Source organism: Rissa tridactyla, chromosome 3, assembly GCF_028500815.1.
Source record: "Rissa tridactyla isolate bRisTri1 chromosome 3, bRisTri1.patW.cur.20221130, whole genome shotgun sequence".
Classification (NCBI taxonomy): Eukaryota; Metazoa; Chordata; class Aves; order Charadriiformes; family Laridae; genus Rissa; species Rissa tridactyla.
Genome location: NC_071468.1, coordinates 4,178,474 through 4,202,890, shown reverse-complemented (window position 1 = coordinate 4,202,890; position 24,417 = coordinate 4,178,474). Strand labels below are relative to the sequence as shown.

At 40.8% G+C, this 24,417-nt stretch overlaps 1 protein-coding gene across 8 annotated transcripts in view; it reads right to left on the bottom strand.

Moving 5' to 3' along the window:
* PLCB4 (phospholipase C beta 4) overlaps positions 1 to 24,417 on the bottom strand; it is a 205,712-nt gene that overhangs the window by 8,579 nt on the left and 172,716 nt on the right. For all 8 annotated transcript variants that reach the window (XM_054194796.1, XM_054194798.1, XM_054194797.1 and 5 more), the window contains 6 exons: positions 23,012 to 23,061; positions 22,825 to 22,890; positions 16,364 to 16,479; positions 11,967 to 12,042; positions 5,977 to 6,152; positions 1,188 to 1,289 (listed from right to left, as the gene is read on the bottom strand). In XM_054194796.1, the coding sequence (XP_054050771.1) occupies positions 1,188 to 1,289; positions 5,977 to 6,152; positions 11,967 to 12,042; positions 16,364 to 16,479; positions 22,825 to 22,890; positions 23,012 to 23,061 (586 nt within the window). The remainder of the gene's footprint in view (positions 1 to 1,187; positions 1,290 to 5,976; positions 6,153 to 11,966; positions 12,043 to 16,363; positions 16,480 to 22,824; positions 22,891 to 23,011; positions 23,062 to 24,417) is intronic.

Here is a 24,417-nt window from a genome sequence, read left to right as displayed (position 1 = left end):
AGGGAAGAACGAGCCAGATGGCAAGCTCAAAGTGAAGGGGAAACCCTGAAGGCTTATGAGACATCGTCGTGTAGATTCCGCTTTTATCTATTTGGAAAGTTTTAGGATAAATAGAAGAAGCTTCAAATAGCTATAATGTAGATCAGTCCTTCAAAAAGTGGCCGGGTCACCAATGCCAGCCCATAACGAGGGAGAGCGCTGCAGTTCCGTTCAGAAGTGGAGAAGCAACATGCGTGCCGTGGTGGAGTACTCCTCCTGCTTCTTCACTCCTATCGTCCATCACCCTCTCTGCTGATTATCATCCCTTTCAGCACTCTCTCCTTCTGTTCCACCTCTCCTCCCTGCTATCAGTAGATGAGGGAGAAAGCCTTTCACTGGCCCCACCTTCTGTGTTTTTAGCGATGATGCCTCTCCAGTTATTCTACCTCCAGCTAGAACCAAACCTCAGCCTTCCTTTCCAGTAGAGCCCTAATTTAATTTAAAAAGCAACAGCAAAAAGATGTGTTTTGATTTAATAGTGTGATTAGACCTAGAGCAGTCAGTGATAGCTGAGGAGTATAAAATTAAGAACCTCCTTCCCTGACCAGGTATCGTGGTTTAGCCCCAGCCGGCAACAAAGAACCGTGAAGTCGTTCACTTACTCCCGCGCCAGCGGCGGGACGGGGGGAGAACTGGAAGGAAAAAGGCCAAACTCATGGGATGCGATAAAGGCACTTGAACAGAACAGCAAAGGAAAGGGGAAAACAATAACAATAATACCGACAAAGGAATATACAAAACACGATTGGGAACCTGGAAAAGCCCCAGCCTGCTCCCAAGCAGGCACTGCTGCCCCCCCGCCAGCTCCCCCAGATATATAGGGAGCATATATAATGTCACATGGTATCAAATGCCCCTTTGGCTAGTTTGGGTAAGGCTGTGTCCCAGCCCAGCTCCTTGTAAAAATTAACCCTATCCCTGCTGGAACCAGGAAATCACATTTATTAAAAGGATAAATACGAGAAAAGCAACATTTTTCGTAAAATGGTCATCTAAAATATATTCGACACCATCATTAGACGTTGTTTTCATACATAATTTTTTTAATAGTTTTTTTATAGTTTTAATAGAATTAATCCACGAGTTCACCTGTCAGCCTTTCTTTGACAGCATTCTTCCCTTCTCAAGAAGGGAGATCTGATACTTACCTCTCTCTTTCAGCTTTATTTTTGATAGATTTGTCTTGGCTTATGGCTTTGCTGTTCTCCATGGAAATTTTAGCCTGGTTGGCACGCATTTCCTTGCTTTCCCTAGGCAAAACCAAACGAAGTCATTAATGCCTAAGACACAATTGTTATTGAGGTTGTTTTCCTGATATTACCCTACGCGGTGGTTAATTTTGTCCTTGAACTTTACAGAAGAGGAAAGAACAAGCCACACGAAAGTTGCCGTCCTTTGGGTAGACCTTCACAGAATTTGAGCAAGGATTCAGAAATCTCTATTTGTTCCAGAGAATATCATCTGAAAGATCAGTTTAAAGCGCTTCATGTTATAAAAGGGTATTAAATACTATCTTATCTCACTAGTATATACGAGTTGTTTGAGTATGAGCTACAATCAGCCATTTACAAAACGCAATTCGGCTTTTAAGACTGCATAAAAAATTTACAAATCCTGCACTTAGAACATGACTGCAATATGAGTAGTAATAATATTTGGTAGTTTTGGTACGAGCTGACAGACTTCCTTTCAAGACTTCTACTTTGGGCCTGAAGAGAGCCCTGCGGTTTAGACTATGGTCAGACTCGTGTTCGGTTTCTCCTTCTGGCCCCGTAAACCTTGTAGCCTTTTGTGTGGAACAAGACAGCTTTAACAGGAGGGTGGCAACCATCTTCCAGGGGTAATGTCCTGAGTGGTGTGGTTTGACTCGGCAGGTGGAAAACCTCTTCAGTGTTTCAGCCCAGCGTAGTAGAAAAAACAGCAACTAAGTAAAGAAATATCGCATGGTTTTGAAAAGACAAAGAGATTGTGATTCTTTGTTGGGAGTTAACAGCACAGATGCTGACTTTCAGAAACAGCTTATGAATTGTGAGTGAGGAGAAGGGCTTTTCATCATTGCGGGTATGCCAGCCGAGCTCCAAAAAGGCCATCCCCAAAGGCTAGCTCTTGCTTTCTGCCTGCTTAGCATTCCAGCGCTTGCAGCTCCCGATCTTCAGTCTTTATTTAGACAGGAATTATATATGGAAATTAGGCAGCAAATAATGGATTGTAAAGCCCCCAGTAGTGCATAAGCATCAAAACGTTGCCCGTCGCAAGCCAAGGCAGTGCCTTAGTCTCTTTTGCTGGACATAATCCTAAGTAGAGCGCTAGACAACTATTGTACTTCTTAACTCCAAATTCTAAGTATTTTGTATGCACAGAAGAGGAGGGGTGGGACACATAACAGAGTGCTTAATTTAATGAAGTGTTGTCACTGAATCTTTTTTAGCTTTCTTTCATCTCTAAAAGACATTAATCATTAAGTAGTACAAGGAAACTTTATTCCATGACTTACATTTTCCACAGTTTAAAATTTTTATTAGAGAAATGCAGTGCCTTTTTTTTCCTCCAAGAGTTCAGAGGGCAAAACATTTCCTGAATGCATATTTAAAAGCAGTGGTATCCCAGCAAAAATTAGATCAGGTTCTAAAAAGTGTTGTGTCGAGAGCACATTTCATTCCAACAGCCCTTTCGCCAAATAAAAGCTTTTATTTTCTACACTGAATTTGAAGTAATTTTCCAGCACACCATCTAAAGAGCAGGACTGAAATAATTTATTTTTATTACTGTACTCAAGGATATGGAAAAAGTTAACTGTAGGTGTTCAAATTGATTTAGCTTATTTGCATCAGATATAATTTTAGAGTGAAAGACATTAAGAGGATTAGAGGACTACTGTGCCTCACCGATGATTTCAAAATGAGACTTTGGCCACGGATACAGCTGGAAGAGCCAACACATCTATATGCAACTGTTTTTCTATTCTGCAATCTATAATCTAGCTCCCAGTTGCACTGCCGATGGGTCTTTCTGGGTGTGTTGGGTTTTCACTGCTTGCAAGAAATAAAAAGTACTACTAACAGGAGAAATGGAAAAATCTTATCTTCCATTTAAAAAAAAAAAAAAAATCACCAAGAAGCACTTGTAGGGTCAACTCCTTGCTTCTAAAATGGGGCTTCCCAAAGATGGGGCCAAAGTTCTAGTGTCACTTCGCTTCTCAACTGCCTGGCGAGGGGCTTCACGTCGAGTCTCGAGTCCAGCCCCTGCTGCCCTGGCTGGCGGTGCTGCACCCCCAGGAGAGAAATCCCTGCCTCCCGCTCACAAGGGATGCCTGTAGCCAGAGCTAACTGGAAGAAGCAGATACGGGAGGATGGTAGAGAAAAAAAGGATTCTGAAGAATGTGGCCCATGAACTGCAAGATTTAACTGCTGATTTCCTACGGCGTCATACTGACTGCAACTCTGAAATGTATACAAATGTGTCTTTTAAAGGGATACTTAACTTTAAGCATGTAAATCTATCCTTGGAATTCATACATATATTTAGATGACATTAAAGATGACATTATTTTTTGTCACCAGTGTTGTTTGACTGACTGGAAATCTCTTGTATTAAAAAAACCCAAACGAAGCACACATGATTTTTTCTTTCTGTCTCATGTTATTTCCTCTGGAGCACGTAATGCTTGCGACTAACAGCTTCACGTCCCCAGTTTCTGCAATGCTGCAAGCTCACCACATCCAAGTCAGTCAAGCTAACCCAGTCTGGGGTGGCAGGGGGCACAGCACCCCTGGAGTTCAATAAGCTGCCGATTTTTAGTAGTATCTGCTGCCTTCTGCTTTGTTTTTAAATGAGCTCAATGTACAAACTGTAATTGCGCTTTGTACTGCACACAGAGGGAAAGTATCTACCCTACAGCAGATAACCGCATCACTTTAGATTCCTGCTCTTCGCTGCTACCCCTGTGTCCTCTGTTGTGATAGCTAACTCATTACCGCAGCTCACGGGGAGGGACGCGGCGAGAACGGCATGCTGAGAGCATCGCCCACCTCCCACGCTGCTCTCAGATAGAGCCTTCTTTTCCTACGGTTACTCGACTTCTCTCTTGGCTAGTACGCACACCTATACACGTAAATGCGTACATGTTCCTATACCCAATATATTCTATTAAAATTTTACAAATGATTAAGTGTAAAGTCCCTTTGCGGCATTATGATTCACACTTCAATATTTCACGTTCCAAATGCTTCTGAAATATTCATAGATTCAGACACAGTCTTAAATTTGTTGCAAGCAGCAAAGTCCCCAGTCTGCACATTTGGGAGTTACACACAAATTCCCAAATAAGCAGAAACACACTAATTGCAATTAATAAAGCAGAAAGAATTTTGAAGGTTGCTACTCCCAGCACAGCTGAGAAGTAATGGTTCTCAGTATTTATCAGGATGTAGATTTTGAGGTCTGAAAATAGAACAATACACGGACTGAACACAAATGATTTCTAATAAGGAGCAAGATCCATTAATAAAAGTATAAGAACCATTTACAAGAAACGATATAGGGCTGTTTAAACAACGTACAGATACAAAAACTCCAAACCCAAAGACAAAAACTATGAGAAAAAAGCTTAAAAAACCCCCCCAAACCAAACCTCATCCTACTGTAGATATAATAGCTGCCTATAATGACAGCCTTTAGCAAAGTTAAAAGAATAACAAAATACGTACAGAAACTTACTTTAAAAAAAGATGAGGGGAAAAAAGTCTTATTCCACAAACAGGCTACACATTAGTAAATTATCTTCTAAGCACTGCAGTGAATTTCAAATAGGACAGAAAACGGGACTCTTAAAAACAAAGTGATGGGATTTCCCTGGGCTGATTCAGTCAGGTGTGATTTAGAGATACAGAACCAAAGGCTGCACCTTCCTCTGGCCGGTATCTTTTGAACGATGCCTTTGTATTACAATTTAACAATTTTTGGACTTCATTTTTGCATGGTTATTTATTGCAGGACAGCTTGAACACACGGGTTAACACAGAGATTAACATAAAGATGAGCTCACTAAAAGCCTTTTGCTGGGACAATTCTCTGTTGGACGGAAAGCTTGCTGGTCCCAGCAGGTGTTCTCTTGGATGCAAAGATAAGCTGTTTTTTCACTCAGGAATTTAAAAAAAATAATTTCAATTCCTTCTTCCAATGTGATTTATTTATTCCTTTTTGCCCATGCTTTTTATGTGAAAGGTGCTGAAGACAATGACATATGAATATATGTATGTACGTACACACATTTTGCATTCATATGCTTTTAGGCTGCTTTGCATAACAGATCATAGCATAAAAAAGTAGTCCTCTACTTACTGCCATTTTTAACACTGTGGATATGATGTGTTGAAATTAATTTTATTTAATTTCAAATGGGCAGAATGGTCAATTACAAAAGCAACAAGACAGTAGTGTCATGCAATATCTTCCGTACACCCAGTGATTACAACAGGATATTGTAGGAAGATAATTCGTCAGCCTAATGTAGCTTATCCTGCTACCCGTTGTTTTTATGATCTTACTTTTCATGGATCTTTCTTATCATCATCGATGCTATAAACGCATGCGTCCAAAACTGCTGGCAACTCCAAAGGATATTTCTGTATTTGATACTTCTCAGTTTCCAGCCTCTGAATTGAAGTTTTGGGTAAAGTCTAAGCATCCACAGTTGGTGCAAACTACCACCACTTCATCGCATCTGCTGCCTTTAATGAAGTTCAGATAATCTAAACCAGGTAATTAGCCCATTCCTGCATCCATCTAGACCTTCTGTGATCACTTCTTTTACTTCCAGCACGCATACAACCCAATATCTTTGACAGCAGTACAGGAGCCATCAACACAAGAAACTAAAACATTACAGAAAGCAGACATAAAGCAACCCTCACTATCAGGAAGCACTGCCCGGCTCACCTGTCATGTGAAAATTTTAGCTGCTGGGTTTGTTGTTCATGCGCGTTAATCAGCAGTTTTTTCAGTAGTTCACACTGTTGGTTCAAGTGTAAATCACGGATCTCTTGCTCTTCGGCACTGTGCGTGTTGATCATCTCAGACCACTCCTTAGTGTGCTGGGCCACAATCTCTTTGACCTGTACAGAAATAACAGCAGCTTTGCTAGAGGTTTTCAGCTAGGCTAGGAGGTCAGCTAATACTGCTGATGAAGATGGAGTAAAGACGATCATAAAAAAAGATTATACAGAATGCAGCTAAATTGTGACAAATGAAGTCACTCAAATGAAGTTCCTTCACAGAGTAAGAAAAGCCAGCGAGGACACCACAGCGTATGACAAAAACAGATGTAAAACAACCCCTACTGTCAAGACTCTATTATCTAAAGTGCCTTGAATAAATTGGCTGTGTTTATGCTCTTGACTGTACTACTCTTCTTTTAAAACCTTCGCTAAGACTGAGTTCATAATAAAAGAGTTTCACATTTTTGGTTGCCAAGAAAAAAAAATAATATATATTTTAAAAGTATTGAAATTAACAATGGAAAAAACGTAGCGAGCTGGATTTCTCTGAAGGCTTAAATACAGTCTTTGATTTTGCGGAGACAGTTTTACAAACAGAGTCAGTTTACAGAGAAATCCTGTATTTAATACAACCTGAATCTGAAGATGGGCTACGTATCTTTGTTTTATATTCATTAAGTCAGCGGGGAATCTGACAAGTATTCTTCTCTTGCTTATCTCCCAAGACTCACAAGAATAATGAGATTAAAGTTTTGGAAAGTTCCCAAGAGACAATATGAAGAAGTCTAAATCACCAGAATTGTTATTATAAGAATATATTGCACTCAACGATTTAGAAAAGAAGCTAATAGAAAGATATATTTTATTATCCTTTAATAATTACCTGTGGGTATTTTGCCAAGCTATCCTACTTTTCCATAAATGGTGTACAAAATATGCCTCTCAATAAACCTATTTTCAGGTAGTCATTTCAGCTGCTACTATGGTAACAGCATCTGGGTCATCTTCTATGAAAGCTAAACCTTCTTGTTCAAACCAAAAATTGCCACCATGTTGCTCAGAAAGTGCGAGACCGATGCCAGTGTGTTAGGCGTGGGCCCACCCGTGGGCTCTGCGTAACGCAGAACAGACTCTCCCGCACACTGGTGGTGGTGACAGAAGAGGGGACCTTCGCGGCCCCAGTCTCCATTCTGCCCTGGAGAGGCTCCTCTGAAAGCCCTACTACAGAAAGCTCGTGTTGTGTACTAAAGCTGGACTCCTAATGAAAAAAAAAAAGAAGTAATTTTTTAAAAGATCAGGGTGGCTACCACTACCTGAAAGCCAGACTTGCGTTTAACTGTAGTTCAATAATGGCCCAACTTGAAACAGACAGGAGTGGAGGCAGACGCAGGTGACAGAGAGCTACCTGGAGTTCTCTGCAGCTGTCAAAAAAACCCCAAAAGCATTTTGAGGCAGGCGATTGGTGTAACTAATACAGCCCTAATTCATCGGGGTGTTTAAGAGCGTGCGCACCTCCAGCAAAATGAGCCGTGCTTATTTTTGTGCATGTGGGTAAGTGTACGACTAAGCCGGAGCCTATCAGCTACGAAGCGATAAATACACTGAAGGATGCAGAGCCGTTAGTGGGAGTAGTATCTTTAATAAGATGTTCATAAGGCAGTGCTGCTTTCAGAGCCAGAAAAACATGAGGATTCAGTTTTAAAGTGGGTCAAAATAAACGCTTGGATGTTGGTAAGGAAGAGACACGGCTTTTCAGATGGAGTTTTCGAAAGGCTGAGGGGCACACACTCCAGCTCACCTCTGGCACCCACCTACAGCACTTAAGGTAGGACTAAGTTTAGTCCAAGCTCCTTGTATTGCCAATGCGAAAAAGGCGAGCAGTTTCTAAGCAGGATTCATCCCGCCTAAACACTGCCTGGAGATGCCTCACTTCTACCTACAGGGCCTCAAGCAACTAGCCGCTCAGGTTGCAATGAATCTCCTCTCAATAGCGACCTCACTTGGCTTATCAACCCCCAGGGAGACCTAGAGCGGACTTCACGGGAGCTAAAAGTCAGTCATGGCTGAAGTTCTTGGGAAAAAACATTCCTTATTTATTCATTTATGTTCAATGCAGAGTTTCCCGATGGAGTCAGCTCCATCCACAATTTGGAGGAAAAAAGGTACAGGTAGATCCAAAGTGCCGAGTAACTGGGTGTAATTGGGACCTCAGCAGAAGAGGGACCACATACTCAGAAAACTTCTATGGTCACAACGTGAGAAAGCATTAATATTTTAAAAAAGACAAGTGCTATTATGTGACGCAGGAAGCAGGCAGAGCCAGCAGCAAATCCCACCTGTGGACCACACATCTTGGCCCATGGTTCCTTACACAGCTTTGTGATTCAAATTGCCTTCCTGCACAAAATGCTCTGGCTGGGCCCTGCCTCCTCTCAAACATCAGTAAAATTGTAGTGGGACCTGTGACGGAACTGGCCAAGTATTCTCCTCCACCGCTTGCTGCTGTTTGACTCTTCCTGCCCCTTAGGACTGGGTTTCAGACTAATTTAAAGGATTAGAAAGCGCAGGGGATATTACCCTACGAGATCTGATTTCTGGTCACAGTAAGAGCATTTTACATTGCCCTAGAAGGACAGGCAAGGCACTCCAGTAAACAAAAAAAGAGTTTGCTTTTACTTAGAGCCTCCTTACGCTGCAGAAAAAATGCAAAACAATCTTTGCATTAAAAAAAAAAAAAAGAATCGTGACTTAATAAAATAGTGGAACAAATAAGTGTATAAATAGTGGAAGCCACGGTGAAAGCAAGTATTTTGTGACTTAAGCGCAAAGAACATTTACAAAGCCCAGAAAAATGCAGAGAAACAAAGACTCAAGGGCCCATTGCAAATGAATAATGAGAGAACTGTTTTAAAGTTGTTAGCGTTATACACTACAGAGGAACGCGAACGCAGGAATCCTATATCTCAGGTACACTGACACCAAAGAATCAGAGAATGTCTCAGGTTGAAGGGGACCCATAAGGATCATGGATTCCAAATGCCAAAGACGAAACCTGCAAGGAGACGTAAGCAGGACAGGATGTAATCTGAGAAGACAGGAAATAAGAATCATAAAAAACCCGCCCGTGTTGCTGGACAGATGTGCTAGTGATGGGCTACTAATTTCAAAATCAGCATGCAGTCTGAGATGCAGGTCCAGCTCCCCCTAAAACAAGTTTTTCTCTAGGGGTGGGAGAGAAAGGAAAGATTTCTTTTTTTTAAATATAGAAGTCTCATTTCAGGTAGAGCAAGATATAACCTGAAGAGAAGGATGCAAGGGATTTGCCAAACACCAGTTACAAGACTTGAAACACCCAATTTGACTCAGATCCAGACGACCTCAGAACTCGAGACCATTAAATCATCTGAAATCCAATTTTGCTGCAGATCTGCGATTCACTTCAAAGTTCAAATGTAGTAAATTCAATATACATCCCTGCTTTACTCCAATTTATTATAGCACCCTAGTTAAAATGACTGCTTCATTTGCAGTGGGCTGTGCTCCTGTCCTACTTTTCACTGTGAAGGTAGTGTTGCTTATCCAAAAGGAAAAGAAAAAATACCATTAGCTAACTTCTCTCTTTCCTGTTCTACAGCCTGTGTTTGCAACCCTGTCCTTTCATCTGTTCCTACACTGGGCCTGAGAGACTAATTAAAATCTTGATAAGGAACTTTCTTTTGCGCAGCATATATGCAAGATGTTTGTTTAGTCCCTAAGTTCAAGCAGGAAGAATCTTTGAAGTGATCTTTCCTTTTTTTTCTTTTTTTTCTTTTCATCCTCTGCCTGCTTGAAATTGGGACCTACTTTTCTAATGCAGGGCAGTAATTTGCATCTGCTAGGTTAATTTTGTGTGAAGTACACATCGGGACATTCAGATCTAATTTAAATATTTTATGCCAAACTTGGGCTGGATGTTTCCTCATGACGGGAAGACTTTTGTAAATGAAAAGGTCTCTGGTGCTAGAAGTGCACGTGCACATTGTGACACGCAGCTGCACTGGAGGACATAAGCTGTAATTAAAGCTGAATTATGGTACAACCTGATATCAAAATTAGTGGGCCAAATGCTGAGAAATGCTGAACAACTGTTAATTAATCAAACTCCCACTGTATCAGTGTAATGCATTCAGCATCTCAGAATGTAATCTAATTTAATTGCAGCCACCTTCATCTAGAAGAAAAGTTAATTTCCCTATGGTCTTGAACACTGTTTTCCAACCTGTTGCTTGCAAACCTTTGAATGATCTCCAGGAATAATTCAAGGGCCCCCACACAGCAATTGAAACAAAAGAAGTCTGTGAGAATACTAAAATCTGGACAATTTTGATGGAGCCACAGTGAGCAAGATATTGAAAATCACTGACCTAGAGAAAACCACAGAGGCAGACGACTTGCGGAGGAGTTCTTCGGGAATTATCCAACACAGAGGCCTGGCATTTCAAAGGAGCTTACATTTAAGTCTCCTTTGAAAATGTCATCCTAAAACCTGACAAGGGAGTGGACGAAAATCAATCTGTTTTCCAGGTATGGATTAAATTGAAGGCAACCAGTTTGAAAGCAGGATTTTAAAAGGAACAGAGCTCAGAAACTGCATACAAATGTGGAAAGGGAAAACATGAGTCACATGTACTGGATCTGCAAGCTTAACGAACACTTGGGTGTCCCTTGTGAACAAATCACACCCCTTAACTCCAGACTGCGAACGACACAGGTGAGAAGCAGAGATCACAGCAAAGACTTTTCTACACAGTATAACTTCAAATGAGTTTTGGAGCTTACGTCTGGATCATTGGGAGCTAGTGCTCCTCAGAGAGTTTATTTCAGTAAGAAATGCATGAATTATCTTTTTTCTTAAGTTGTCAACAAAGTTGCCTTTAAGGAAACCACTCTAGACTTTTCATAGACGGAGGAGATCGGTAGGTAAGACAGTACACTGGGTTTTATTCCTGGGGCTTTTCCTACACCTTTGGTGGAGCAACAAGCAGCAAGCAACAGCAACAAGACAGAAACCTGGTTTAGAAAACCAAGAGCTTCTCCACAGGAAATAACATTAGCAAAGAATAAAATTAGCAGAAGAAAAGATGGAAAAGATCTTATTCTAGTCTCAAAGATGTGTCTCAAAGTTCTCCTGTACTGTGGTCAGTCTCCTGTACCCTTCTCCCTCAAGATTATTTTGTACACGGATGTCTCTTCTAGCATACCTGCTGCCCTCGAGCTTGGATATCTTTCAGAAACTTGAGAGCAGGTCAATAGGTGGCAGATAGAACGTTCAAAGGAAATATGAAGTCGGCCAAGTGTGGAGGAAGCAGCTCTAAGCAACTCAACGTGAGCCGCGAAACACGGCTTGAGAACAGCTTTTTCAAGTGAACTGAGGCTGAGTCTCAGAGCACCTTTATTTTCCAGCACCTCGGAGAAAACATTGCAACTAAGCAATGGAGAAAAAAATTATTAGAAATAAGAAGGCACTTGGTTCAACAGCAACTTGGAATCCTTCCCTAGGAGACAGTCAAGCAAGCGTTTTCCATGGTGACAATGTGGGAAAATGAAAAAGAAACTTCTTTATGTATGTATTTTGAGAAAGTATTTAGCATCCAAATTTCATACAGAATATATTCATCCCTTTGTTTAGCTAGAACTGACACAAATGACCTGTTTAGTTTCATGAGGCACGAGTATGGCACTTTCTTCAAAAATATTTAGAAGGGGAGGAAATTGATGTTGCTTTTTAAATTTTTTTTTTAAGAAACACTTTTAGACACTCGATTACTCCCATTCTTTTCAACATGTTATTATTGCTGAAAATCATATGCTTCCAAGAAAATTAACTACCACTTGGGTCTGAAAAATCTGTCTTTCAGATGTTGCATGTGTTAAAATTGGCTGGTTGCTTACCTTAGATTTGTGATCTGATGTTAGTGTCTGAATTTTAATTTCCGTTTCTTTCTTCAACTCGAGACAGTTACTTCCTCTAAAAAAAGGAAAATTACAAATGTGTGCCACAAGTTAAACATCTTCCCATTCAGTCGGCTCTTACTAATTAAAATGTTAATCAAAGTTGAAGTGCTGCAGCGTACTGGAATGAAATTATTTCTTCTGGCAATTTATTCACAACTTACAAAATATTGCTGGATTAATGATCATTCAATTCAAACAGCACACAATTAATTCTAGATTGGCCCAGCAATTATTCTGTTGCTGAGGATATGTCAAGCACCTCCATTTATGGTACTTGGTTCCTTTTCCAGGCTTAAAATACCTTGCCAAGAGAAACCAGTTTCTGCCTGAAAACTTACAGGCATATTCATTGCCTTCCCATGATTTTACCCTCTGTTTTAAAAGTAATTTTTTTCTACTATTTTTTTTTTTTCTAAGTTTGAGGCAGAGAAAAAGAAGCCACTTGAACGACTACCTCACAATAGGGCAATCTGGGCATACTAAATTTGAACGCCTATTGAAAACGTCAGTGCCCCTCTGTGAAAAAGCGGAAGGGAATGAGTTGCAAAGAAGGGGCCTCCTCACCCTTGCAGACCACACCAGCCCACGGGGACGAACCCAAGCCGTTAGATACCTTCAGTGACTGGGAAAGCAACAGATCTTGAAGACAGCCCTCACTCCTGCAACAAGCTGCACACAGCATGGCCTTTGTGACTGGGTAAAGCATGTGGGGTTGAATGCCAGTTGCAACGGTTGTTTAATGCAGAAGTACACAATTCCAAGGAACAGGTTGGAAAAATGGCTGCCCGTCCTGAAGCTCCCCTGTCACGCCGGTGTGTTAGGAGATGGATGACTTCCACCTCTCACCCACGGAATTTCCTTCACTGAGCCCAATTACTTGGGCCGTGCACTGGGTGGGACGGATGTACAGAAAAACTATTCCATTGCAGCTACAACAGGAATTTCAATTACTGTCTCACCAAAGTCAAGACATTTTTGAAGGCTGACAAGCTCCATCCTTACCAGTCGTCTTGTTCTCTTTTTTTTTGCAGTGAAGGGTTTTTACAACAGATTCACACATTGGAAGTCTCCGTTTTTTTTGTCTGGAATACTACAATATATTGCGAGGAGTCTATTTTAACATAACTGTAATATTTCAGTGGCGGATCATCCATTGATGTAAAATGGTGTAACTCCACTGATGGGTGGAGTCACATCCATTTTATCATCTGAAGCTGGCCCTAATATGAATGGTTAAGTGCTTGACTGCAGTAACATTAATCCATGTTTGCTCTAGAAAAGGAGATTTATGAAACTCTTAACGAGTTTAAATCCTACTTTAATATCAAAGTACTGCTAAACTTATGGAAAGTAGCAGGAAATTTTATCTTCAACCAGTCCCAGGAAAGCCCTTACTGAAAACAGTAGTGTGACGTGCCTTGTGTTCCCAAGGGCCACTGGAAGGACTAGTCATTTATTTTCTAGTCCTAGCAAGGGAATTTTTGTGGAGGTTTCTAACATTCATTTGACACTTTGGAAGTAATTAAAGGCACAGAGGCAGGTTCTGACCATTGTTACCTTCACCTGAAAAAAAAGACAGCCGGAAAGAAAGTGTCTTTGATTATGCATGTGGGTAGCTGCGATCAGAGTCTGGCTATAGTTCATATATGATCTGTCGTACCGTATGAAAGAGACTGCGTCTTAGGCGAATCAAACATATTTTATCCCAAATTAGTCTAATTGGTTCAATCACTGGACTTTTCAGAAACTCAGACATCAAAACCACCAGCTGATCCCTTCTCTGGAAATGCAGCTTTCATTGTCGCTCAAGGCAACTTCCAGCCAGGCCGGACAGAACGAGGACTCTCCCCAGGTGCAGTGGTATAGTCCAGGGTTAAACGACCAAGGCGCAGGTGGGAAAAAATACCCAGGAACAGCCCAACCCAATGTCACATGTCCATGCTTACGCATACACGTACACTTGAATTTCTGGACAGTCCTGATAAATCCGGAGGATCTTTACGTGCCCTTAACGTGTTCCCTTCAGAGTGGGAACACGAGCATCCCTATGCCCAATAAGCCTCGCTGAGGTTTGTAAGCATTTGAAATGTACGACAGAAATAGCACAGGGAGCAAAATCCTGTCCATCTGTCAGTGAATTTGCGTGTGATTAAGAAATTCTACTTTGCGGAACAATATGCAGTTGACATTTGTCACACCATGTGGCAGAAACGGACCAAGAAAAACTGCACAACAAAAATCAGAAGAGAAAGTCTTCTATACACCTATCAAAAGGCCTGTATTTTTTTTTTTAGGAAGTATCTGACAATTTCAATATGAATGCCTTGAAAACACATTTTACATGTTCTTTTACAACTTTTATTGCTTGTAAAAGTTCCAAAATGATAGTCAAGGAAATGGAGCATGTCCTGCACTCACTGAACCCAGGACCCCTAATTCATCAGATCGTTTCAGTTCAATAAAGTCTAAGTCTCAAGCGGTGTGCTCACTTTTAAGCATGTCCTTAAATACACTGCATGGGGGGGGGGGGGGGAAGAGAAGTGTGCGCATAAATACCTTGCTGAGTGGGCTTTCAGGCCTGCACACACAATGACCCTGAAGTAAGCCCTTAAAACGCTCTGATACAGAATTAAAAAGCGTTTTCACAGAAATTCTCTGCTGATACTGGATTTGATTTGGCTGTTAATTAGACACCAGTAATTATTCTTTGAACACTGAAGAGCCATCAGATGACTGAGAGCTCTGGAGTCCATGAAAACGATGGAGTCGTGGCGAGGAATAGTGTTTGGCTGTGTACTGGATCTGCTTCTGGAGTAGTCATTTCCAACTTTTTTTAATTTTAACTTTTTATGATCATTTAAAACTATCAGGAAGTCTTCGGCGTCCATGGGACAAGCGTTATAAAATTAAGAAAAGACACTGCAAGTAGCCAATGAAGTGATGTCCAGCCAGGAATCAAATTATCAACTGCCAGAGCACAGTGAAGCCTTTCTCCCCTCACAATAATCACGGTGCAATGTCCAGGGCTTAGCTCACTGCAACCGCGAGTAAATACCCTGCCTGTAATTATAAACCCAGCTATATTCATAAGCTGTGTTATAGTCAATGGAAAATGAATCAAAGCCACATTAAATTAATTACTCCTGTAATTGTTCCCTTTCTGTTTGAAGAAGTAGTAATTTTTTGGAAGAAACTACTTGGATTGGAAGTATTTGGGTGCCTACAGTTCTCCCTTCTTGAACAAAAGAATCCAACATGAGCTTTTTAAAGAGTTTGTGAGCTTTTAATAATTTAGCGAGGAGAATTCTCCTTATCTTGTTTACTTCTGGCAACTCTGTTTCTGTTCCATTGCAAGTTCATAAGATGCACACTCAAAACCCACTGCCATTCCAAATAATTTATAAAACAAAAAGCATTTGTGTAAGAATCCAATGCCAAAGAGGCATCTACGCTCAGTATTCAGTGCGTTGGTTGCCAGTTGTTCTTGCCAGATGACAACAATATCAAATTTAGGCTAACTATTAGCATAGCTTGATATAGAAATGAATAAAGTAATTGCTGCTTCAGGTCACAGCATTGCGGTATAAAGCAATGAAGTCTCAATGAAATGCCGGTGAGAGGTGGAGAGAAAAAAAACTGCTGCCAAATTACACGATAGCAGGAAGGCAACAGCAGGTCCTGCTACGTAATTCCAAACGAGACTGTAAGAGGGGCATTTTATTAGTCACCGGTATCTTCCAGGAACTCTTCAGGGAGAATTAAGAGATTCACACAGATAATGTCTCAGGCCATCAGCTAGTGCAAACCAAACCAGCTTCACTCATGTCAAAGGAGTAATACTGATTTATCCCAGTTGAGGATCTGAAGGGTTCTTTTGTTAGAAAGAAACTTCAACTTGACAGCACCACAAAACTCTATTATTCTAAACCATTCAGGATTTAGAAGCCAGCTTTTTCCCCAAAATCAAATCATTGCTACTTTCTGGTCATTAGAGCTATTGAGGACCTTAGTCTGCTCTCACTGAACACGACATTCCCTGGGGAATGCAGCGAGACAGATCAGACTACAGAAATAAAAATTTGAGGCAACTCCTTCACTTTTACTTTTAAAACTCTGATAGTAGAAGACTAGAGAAAGGCAAAGCGCGTACAACATTTATGGCCCACTGCTAGAACCTTCAAGCAGCTCATACTCAGTTTGATGGAGGACGCTGCGTCAAGCTGCAATTCATTACTCGGAATGACCTTTTATGAATGCTTTATTCCAGACCACAAAAGCATGAAATCTATTTTAAGTCTAAAAAAAAAAAAAAAAAATTTAAAACAATATCTTACCCCTTCTTCTTGATTGCCTTCTCTAACATTTTCTCGTATGATACTTTTTCTTTATCATATTGTGCCACTATTTTGTCAATTTGTGTGCAGTGCAACTTCTGCATAGCGCTGTGCTCCTGGAAAACAGTAGGACCTTACAGTTAGGTTGCTGGATTTTTAATGTTTAGTTTTCTTACAGTGTAAAAAATATCAGCGTACCAACAGATAACTTTGACAATGGAATTTAATCTGGTTTAGTCATCTGGCATTGAAGGTTCCAGATACTCCACCGTAAATGCTAAAACATTTCTTTGTTTGAAAAAATAAAATTTGTAGCAGACCTTAAAACAAAAGAATGATGGGAAAAACATCTTTTTGAATAAATGTCCATTTAAGTGCAATGTAAAAAAACAGGTTTACAAGCTCTGATCTATCGTTCAAGGTTTCTGAATGCAGATGAGACCAAAACTCAACCCAGTCCCCCCTTCCTCTATGTATCTCATACTGAATACAGAGCTAGCCCCCTTGGCCACCGCAAATCAAATAGCTCCAAGTCCAAACATTAGCTAAAGTCAAATCATTAACAACGGACGTTCAACGGCCCGTGACCCCTAATGACAGCAGCATCTTCTCATTAAGAAATCCCACCTTGTTGCAGAGCATCTCCCCTTGCAAGCAACAGCAAGCTGTGCAGTATGACTTCCAACTACATACGCAGACTGCAAATAACCATCGCCCCCTGCTCCCCACTCCCCCCCAAATAATACAGCACATGCTGATAAACTGGACATACAGGGCTACCCGTGGAGCATTCCACATCAACGCTAACCCGCTGTCACTACTACAGTTACGTGACTTGCATTGGTGAAGTGGCAGAGGAGGTTATCTATGGAAGGGGAAGAAAAAAGCTATTCCTATGATGAAAAGATGAATCACTAACGCGTGTTACACGCTTGGGTCTCACACACAGACAGCTCCTGTCCACTACAAGACTGTACCAGGAACAACACGCTTCACTTAGTGCTTACACATAGACTTCATTATCGAACTTGACTTCGTATTCATGTTTATCAGGACAGCTGCTCATAATGACGCAAAAGTATAACCACCACAGAGAGCACTAAATACTGAATTTATATTACAATAAGAAAAATTGTTGTTTGTTAATTTACATTATTTTATTAATATTCAATTGCTCCACATTTTATCTAATCATGACAAAATGCCTTGCATTAATTAATATGGCCTTTTCCAGGACTTTATCTCTATTTTGGTTTGCAGCTCACTTTGCATTTATTCTACCCTCACTATTCTACCGCTCTTTGTTATTATTTTCTATACACCTGTGTTGGCCTTATCACTGTTTCTTCCACTAAAAATATTAATTAAAGACTTCTACATTCACTTTTACCAAAACATTAATACAAATGTTGTGATGCTTTTAAAAATCCAGCCCTGGGCTGTATCCAAGCACTCCAACATCTGCCAAGCACTTCCCTGGGGAACGCGTACAGCTTCCAAATTCTGTATTTAGAGTGGGGAACTGAATATTCTGTTCTACAGAGGATTTAAAGCGAAACAAATACACTCCATCAACATTAAAACATGCCAGCTTCACCAGGGAGTATTTACACTGACTAACTAGGTAGAAAAAAACATGGACAGTGAAGAGAACGACACAAACTCGACAGCAGCAGCCAGCTACAGGCGAAGTGACTGAGAGCAGCTCTCAAACTAGATGAACAGAACAAAACAATTATTGTTATAAAAGACTAAGTGCAAACATCGCAAAGCATGAGACATCAGCCCACTCATGTGATGCTCCTCCATAATCTGGAAGGGCGCATCACGTAGAGCTAGAATCCCTGCTTTTCCCCCAGGACAACCATGATTTAAGCCTTCTGTCTTTATCACAAACCCACTGTAATCTTTTGGAGATTCCCCTCTGCTGCTACTTACTGCTCGTCACAACTCTATCTTGTATCTGAAACAGATACATCGCAGACCATATCCCCCTCATTTCCTTCCCTGGTCCTCCTCCCCATCCAGTTCAGGGAACATGTATTTGTGCACAATACAAACAGAGCTGGAAGAGGAAGATGGGCCACCAACAACCTCCACGCGCAAGGTACAAACAGTACGAGGAGTCAACTCCCTGCCAGAGTTCCCTTGAATTATATGGCCTTCGACCCCTGGAACACTATTTCAAATGGGTTAGCTGATGTGAGTTTGATTTTCTGTCTATGCTCAAAGGAAAAATCGTCACAGCTAGATGCTGCGTCCTAAACTTTCTGTCAAGATTCTAAGAAATACAAGTGGTTCTGTAGCATCTTAAAACACTCTCTCTATATATATTTTGTCTTCAGATGCAAAGTTTCAGGCTGTCCTCAAGTCCACTGAATTTGCAGTTTGATTTCACGTGCCTTTGACATGAATATATTCACAAATCACATTTAATGCTTATATTACAAACTGAAGCCACAGTTCAGCCAGGGTTCTGAGAGGCCACCTAACTGAATCAAAAAGACTCAAATCACAGCAAGAGTATCCATGGGTAAAAAGCAAAGAATCATATATAGTTCCATGGCGGGGGAGATGGGGGATCACAATTCAGTCTATTGAAAAGAAGAGGAAGTTAAGTTCCTATGATATAAATCTTTATTCCTGCCTGGTATCTCCCTAAACCAAGACAAATACTCCTGTGTACAACTGAAGACTGCAGCCTGGAGGATTCTCATTACAGAATACTGAGGAAATAAAGAAAAGAAACTATCATCACCAAATCAGCAATCCATTTTGCAGAATCTAGAGTCCCACAGACACCCTGTCGCTTTGGCATTGTGAAATGGAAATCTTTTTTTATGTCCTTTTTTACTAGGCTTTATTTCAAACAGTACATGTATTCAATGCCAATATAAATGTGTGGGAGATGAATTGGGAAATTTATATTTTTGGGTGGCAATTATGCAATTCTGGTTACTGTCTATGGTCATATTAAATTCCTTAAGGAGGCACTTAGGACTACGACTGTCTTGTCTGAAACCACTAGAACCGTATACCACAACTATCTGTTGTGCTGTTGACTGTTAGAGAATATATCAAGATAACACCTTGCTACCCTTCCTCTTCTAACTCAAGAAGCACAAAAACTACGTGACATCCCTGCAAAATATTACAATTCAGTAGGGGCCCATAGAAGCAGGCTGCTAACAGAGGAAATCAGTGACTCACATATGCACATCTCCTTGCCTTTATAGCCCATCTACCTCTGATGCCACCCCAGATCACCTGAAAATCTACAGTCTTCTGCCGGTGACCTGTCTCATTCCGGATTCGGAATGCCCTGCTGGGTGAAACTAGTTCATAATGCAAGTAAATGGGCTGAGGTTTGGATCACGTTCTTCCCTCACAAGCGCAATCATCTGTTCTTTCGCAATTCCAACAGGAGCACAACGCTACCTCGGTCATATTCATGCAGACACACCTTTTCAGAGACTAAACCAGCCCGGAGAATATTCACTCTGCCCCTTTCAAGTCCCTCTGCCTTCACAGCCAGGCCACAAACCAAGCAGAGGGCTGGGTTTGAAAAACAGGGGCAACAGCTCTGTTGCAGAACCGAATGGTTTCTTCTGAAGTGGAGAAACCACACTTGCACACTGACTCTGAAACTAAACTTGCTGTGGAATCACTACAGGCTGTCCTGCCTTTAATTTCTACGTGCTCTATTATTCCCTCACAATCCTTCAGGATTTCTTTAAAAGCATTGTCCTGTCTTTGCAGAGCTTTATATATGTACCTCTTGCATGCTTCTCAATCCTGAGTAAAAATTCACCTCTTAGCTATTCATAGACTTCGTGAAATCCACAATTATGCATTTTTTTGCAAGCCACTAATCTGACATAAGGGGCAAATTTAATTTTATCTGTCACAGACTGGCTGCTTAGGAATAGCGATACTAAGCGAAGTGGACTTTCTGCTAATCTAACGATCTCTATCCTACTTAGACTAGAAGTCTTATTTTTCCTACACAAAAGTGAAAAAAAGAACAGTGAGGATTGTATTTCCGCCTGCCCAAACATCCTTCTCCTAAAAAAGCAGATTAATAACAACACTATCATAAGTGAAAGTGAAGACGCAGTATGTGATGTGTCTGTGTGTGTACACTGGGCGTTACAGTTGTGAGGAGCTATGCTGTGAAGGAAAAACAAATGAGTGATAACACGCAGAGGGCTGTTAGGAGAATTTTATTGTGCCACTTGAGTCAAAATGGCTGAAAAACTAAACAGAAATAAATGAAGAGAAAGACAGCATCAAAAAAAGACAGAGAGTGAAAAGACTCGCACCAGTTTAATTTTTGTATTAATCTGGAAACGTGGTGTCTCTAACAGTCCTATACCCTGAGAAAACAGACTGACAAGTTTTCATATAGAGCAACCAACCTCCGCCAGGCAGCATTCCAGTGGGGCTGCGAATACTTCTCTCCACCGAGTGGATGCTGTCAGTAAAAGGGACCCTTACTGCTGTCACCTTCCTTAGCTAGCTCTGCCCAGGGCTACCAGATAAGCTCCTACACCGCTTAGATCAGAGCTCCTTCCCCTCGACCCGTTCCCTTTTCCACGCTCGCATGCATTCATTTTCTGTAACACATCTTCCAAAGCCAAGTTTAGATAGAAAAGTATTGAACTTTTCTTTCCTTACACAACATGAACAATTCCCTTCTGTTTACTTATTCCCCCAGCTCTCTGGAGTGTCTATGGTTAAATAAAGAGCCAACTGATTTCTGGAACTTTTAAGTTCAGTCTGCTTAACACACACGCTTGCTCAAGCTGATGATGGATAACCAAGTGCGTAGCTCTCCTGCTCCATCCCAGCTGCTAAAATGCATTAAAAGCACCAAGTACACCAAGCACTTCCCTAAGATCTCGTCTGTGAGTTAATAAGGTCACACTTTTCTGCTCAGACTCTCCTCTCCAAATTCAAGAAGCTGCCCTTACCAGAGCCTTTAGCAAGGCAAGCTCTAGACAGGCACCTTCTTGTTAGGACAGACTCGCACTCTGTACTTAAGACCAGCAGGACACGGGCTGTCTCAGACCGAAAATAGCTGTGCTTGAGCTAATGCTGAAAGCCCTTCTGAGCGCACAGCATTTTCAGGTTGTGGCTGGCAATTTCCCCCTCCGATTAGCGGAAGCAAGTGCAAGCCTGAACAGATGGATCAATTTTTTTTAACATTAGCAAGCGCAGCCTTGGCTAAGATATCCTTACACCACTGTGGGTCACACGTATCAGGGACATAGATCCCTGCGTATGGCTGTTTTCTATGTCACCGTGGTACCATTTTCATTTGCAAAGGGCTGCCATAGCAAACTGCTGGATGTTGTCCAGTGAAATGAGAAAGTGGTGTTTAAAAATAAGAAGCCCCCTAAAAGATCAACCCTATGAAGGTCTAGAAACTGTCCCTGCCCAGACGTGTGGATGACAGACACTTTTTCTTGAGCATTTGCTTCACACACAACACTAACATGGAGAAATCAGTCATTTCCCTTCTGCACAGAGCCGAGTAAGGGGTCTGAAATGTAACTACTTAATTTTCTTACACTACTTTTAATACTAAGAGCCCCACAAAAGTGCCAATTATTGACGTAATTTCTTCATGCTTCGTTGTAGAGACACAGAGTCCCACGCCCAAACAACAGTCATGAAAATAAACACAAAGACTGATATTAAAAATGCCCAGGCAACTACATTACGTCAGCCCTGCAATGAAATCTGCAATCAAAGAGAGCATGGGAATAACTGCCCCAAAAGCCCAGAATGGATTTGTACATATTGCCAAAACTTCAAGATACTTTTTTCACTTGTTATGCCTCTTTCTGTAACAGGAGAGTAATGCTTTTCTAATGATAAGGGCAGGAGAAAATTGGCTGTGGTTTTCCAATGCAAATTATATTTGTGAAAGTGATGTATTTGGGACATCACTGCCAACAGCACCAAGCAAAAAGCTGACTATAAACTGGTTAACGTAGCTATAAGTGAGGCGGAACAGGGCATTTCATTTTGCATTTTGCAGTTACACATTCCAGTTCTCTTCAGCCACGCTGCAGTTTCTCCAGTGCCTGCCTTCGACGCAGCACACTCTCACATCATCACTGCCTTTTTTTTCCCAAGCTACCTGTCAATATGTCATGCAAGAGGGCGGTAGATAAAAATCATCACCCGAAAAAGGTGAGGTTTGGATGCTTGTATGGGTCAAACCAATGTGCACTGAAACTCATGGAGACACACAGAGTGTTGTGCTAAAGGGAAAATTTGCTCACTGGAGCATATTTCAGTACCTTTAAAACACATGCGCCTTTCCTGGTGGTCCAACTACTGCTCCTTAGTTTTTCCCTACAATTTAATTAGGAGTGAGCAGTCTGTGCTAACGAGCGCTGCAACTTTTTTCAATAAGAGTGTGCTGCTCAGAGAGCTCTTAATGTTCGTACCTTTGCATGTTTCTTCTTTAAGGCGTTCAGCTCTTTCTGCTGTTTCTTTAAATGCTTTATATAAGCCTACAAAAAGAGAAGTTGGATCAATTTTTCTGTGGTCATATTGTCTTTAACCAGATAAAATCCTGGCTACTTAAAACAAATCATTAGAAACACATCTTGAAAAGCTTGTGCCCGTACTCACCTTCATTTGCTTTAAATCTTCTATCTTCACTTGAGGAATAAGGTCTATACCTAGGAAGGTATTGATACAGTTTATCTAAAACTTCATACGTACTAGTATATCTCATACTTTTTGAGTTTTACCACAGAAACCTACATTTAAGTTAGCAATTAAATAAAGTTTTTCACCACATAAAAAATAATTGCAGGTTAATGAGAAAATTATTCATCAAGATATAGCTAAGATACAGCTAATTTCCTTTTCAAATGCACTACTCAATCAATTGCCTTGTGAAAAACGAAATGAATCAACGAGTGTATTTTAATCTCTTCCAGTTCTGGACTGAAGTGTCAAAACACAGCCATCTAAGAATTGAAAAAGCTCCTTTTCTGAAAAGACAGCAAACCGTTTATGGACATTAAAATTGAACCACACAAACTTCAGAATGCTGGTCCATAGCTGGAGATTGCTCGGGCACCACTCGTTTCAGGAGGGAGGCTTCTTGGGTAAGGTTCTACGTGACTACATAAAGATTTAACTGAGGTTAAGTATACTTCTCCTAAATTTAAAACACAAAAATCGTTGGAGTGAAAATTCACCTGCAGCTTGTATGTTAACGGAGGTAAAATTTGCTTTTTGGTTCACACCAGGCTATGAGAAAAGAAGCAGTAAAAACGGAGGAGAAACACAAAATCATAAGAAGTGAAAATTCTAGTGAAAATTCAATACAACAAAGCCAATCTATCATACAAAACTAACAGTACTATTTAGATGAATGGAAATATATTTTCATCACCTTACCTGCAGTGCAAACAAAACCCAATCTCACCTCATGTTTATGCTTTAATAAATGTTTTGTGACGTATTATTTTTAAACAACTAAGCACATCCTACATGTAGTCATTAATACAAATGTCAATACAATGCCACGGGAGTTGTAATGCATAGGTTTTTTTCTGAGTTTTTACACAAAAATATTCGCCTGTACATAAGTACACCGCAAACATATTTAGTGAAGTGCTCTTAATAGTGTCTGTGGACTATCACATTCCCCCTGCCTTGAAAAGGGCTTTCTGCCTTTTAAGGTGAATTTAACTGAAAAATATTCAGATGCTGTAAAAGGAAAAAACAAAAAAAAAGAGAGGGGGGAACGTAGGCAGGCAATCTCCTTAGGGAACACAAATTTTTTATTTTCTTAGAAGCGTAAGATGCTGCTCAATTATATGGTATTAACATTAGTCTAGTAAACGAGACTGAAACAGACTTCGGCACAGATAGAGCCTGAAGTTTTTCAAAGCCACAAATCAGTTAACTGCTGCTGAAAGGCAGAGAACAAACCCCGCAAGGTTCCTGTGCCCTCGGACACCCTCTCTTGCTGGGCACATAATTTCTGATAGCGAGGGGAGCTGTATATTGTAACAATGGTA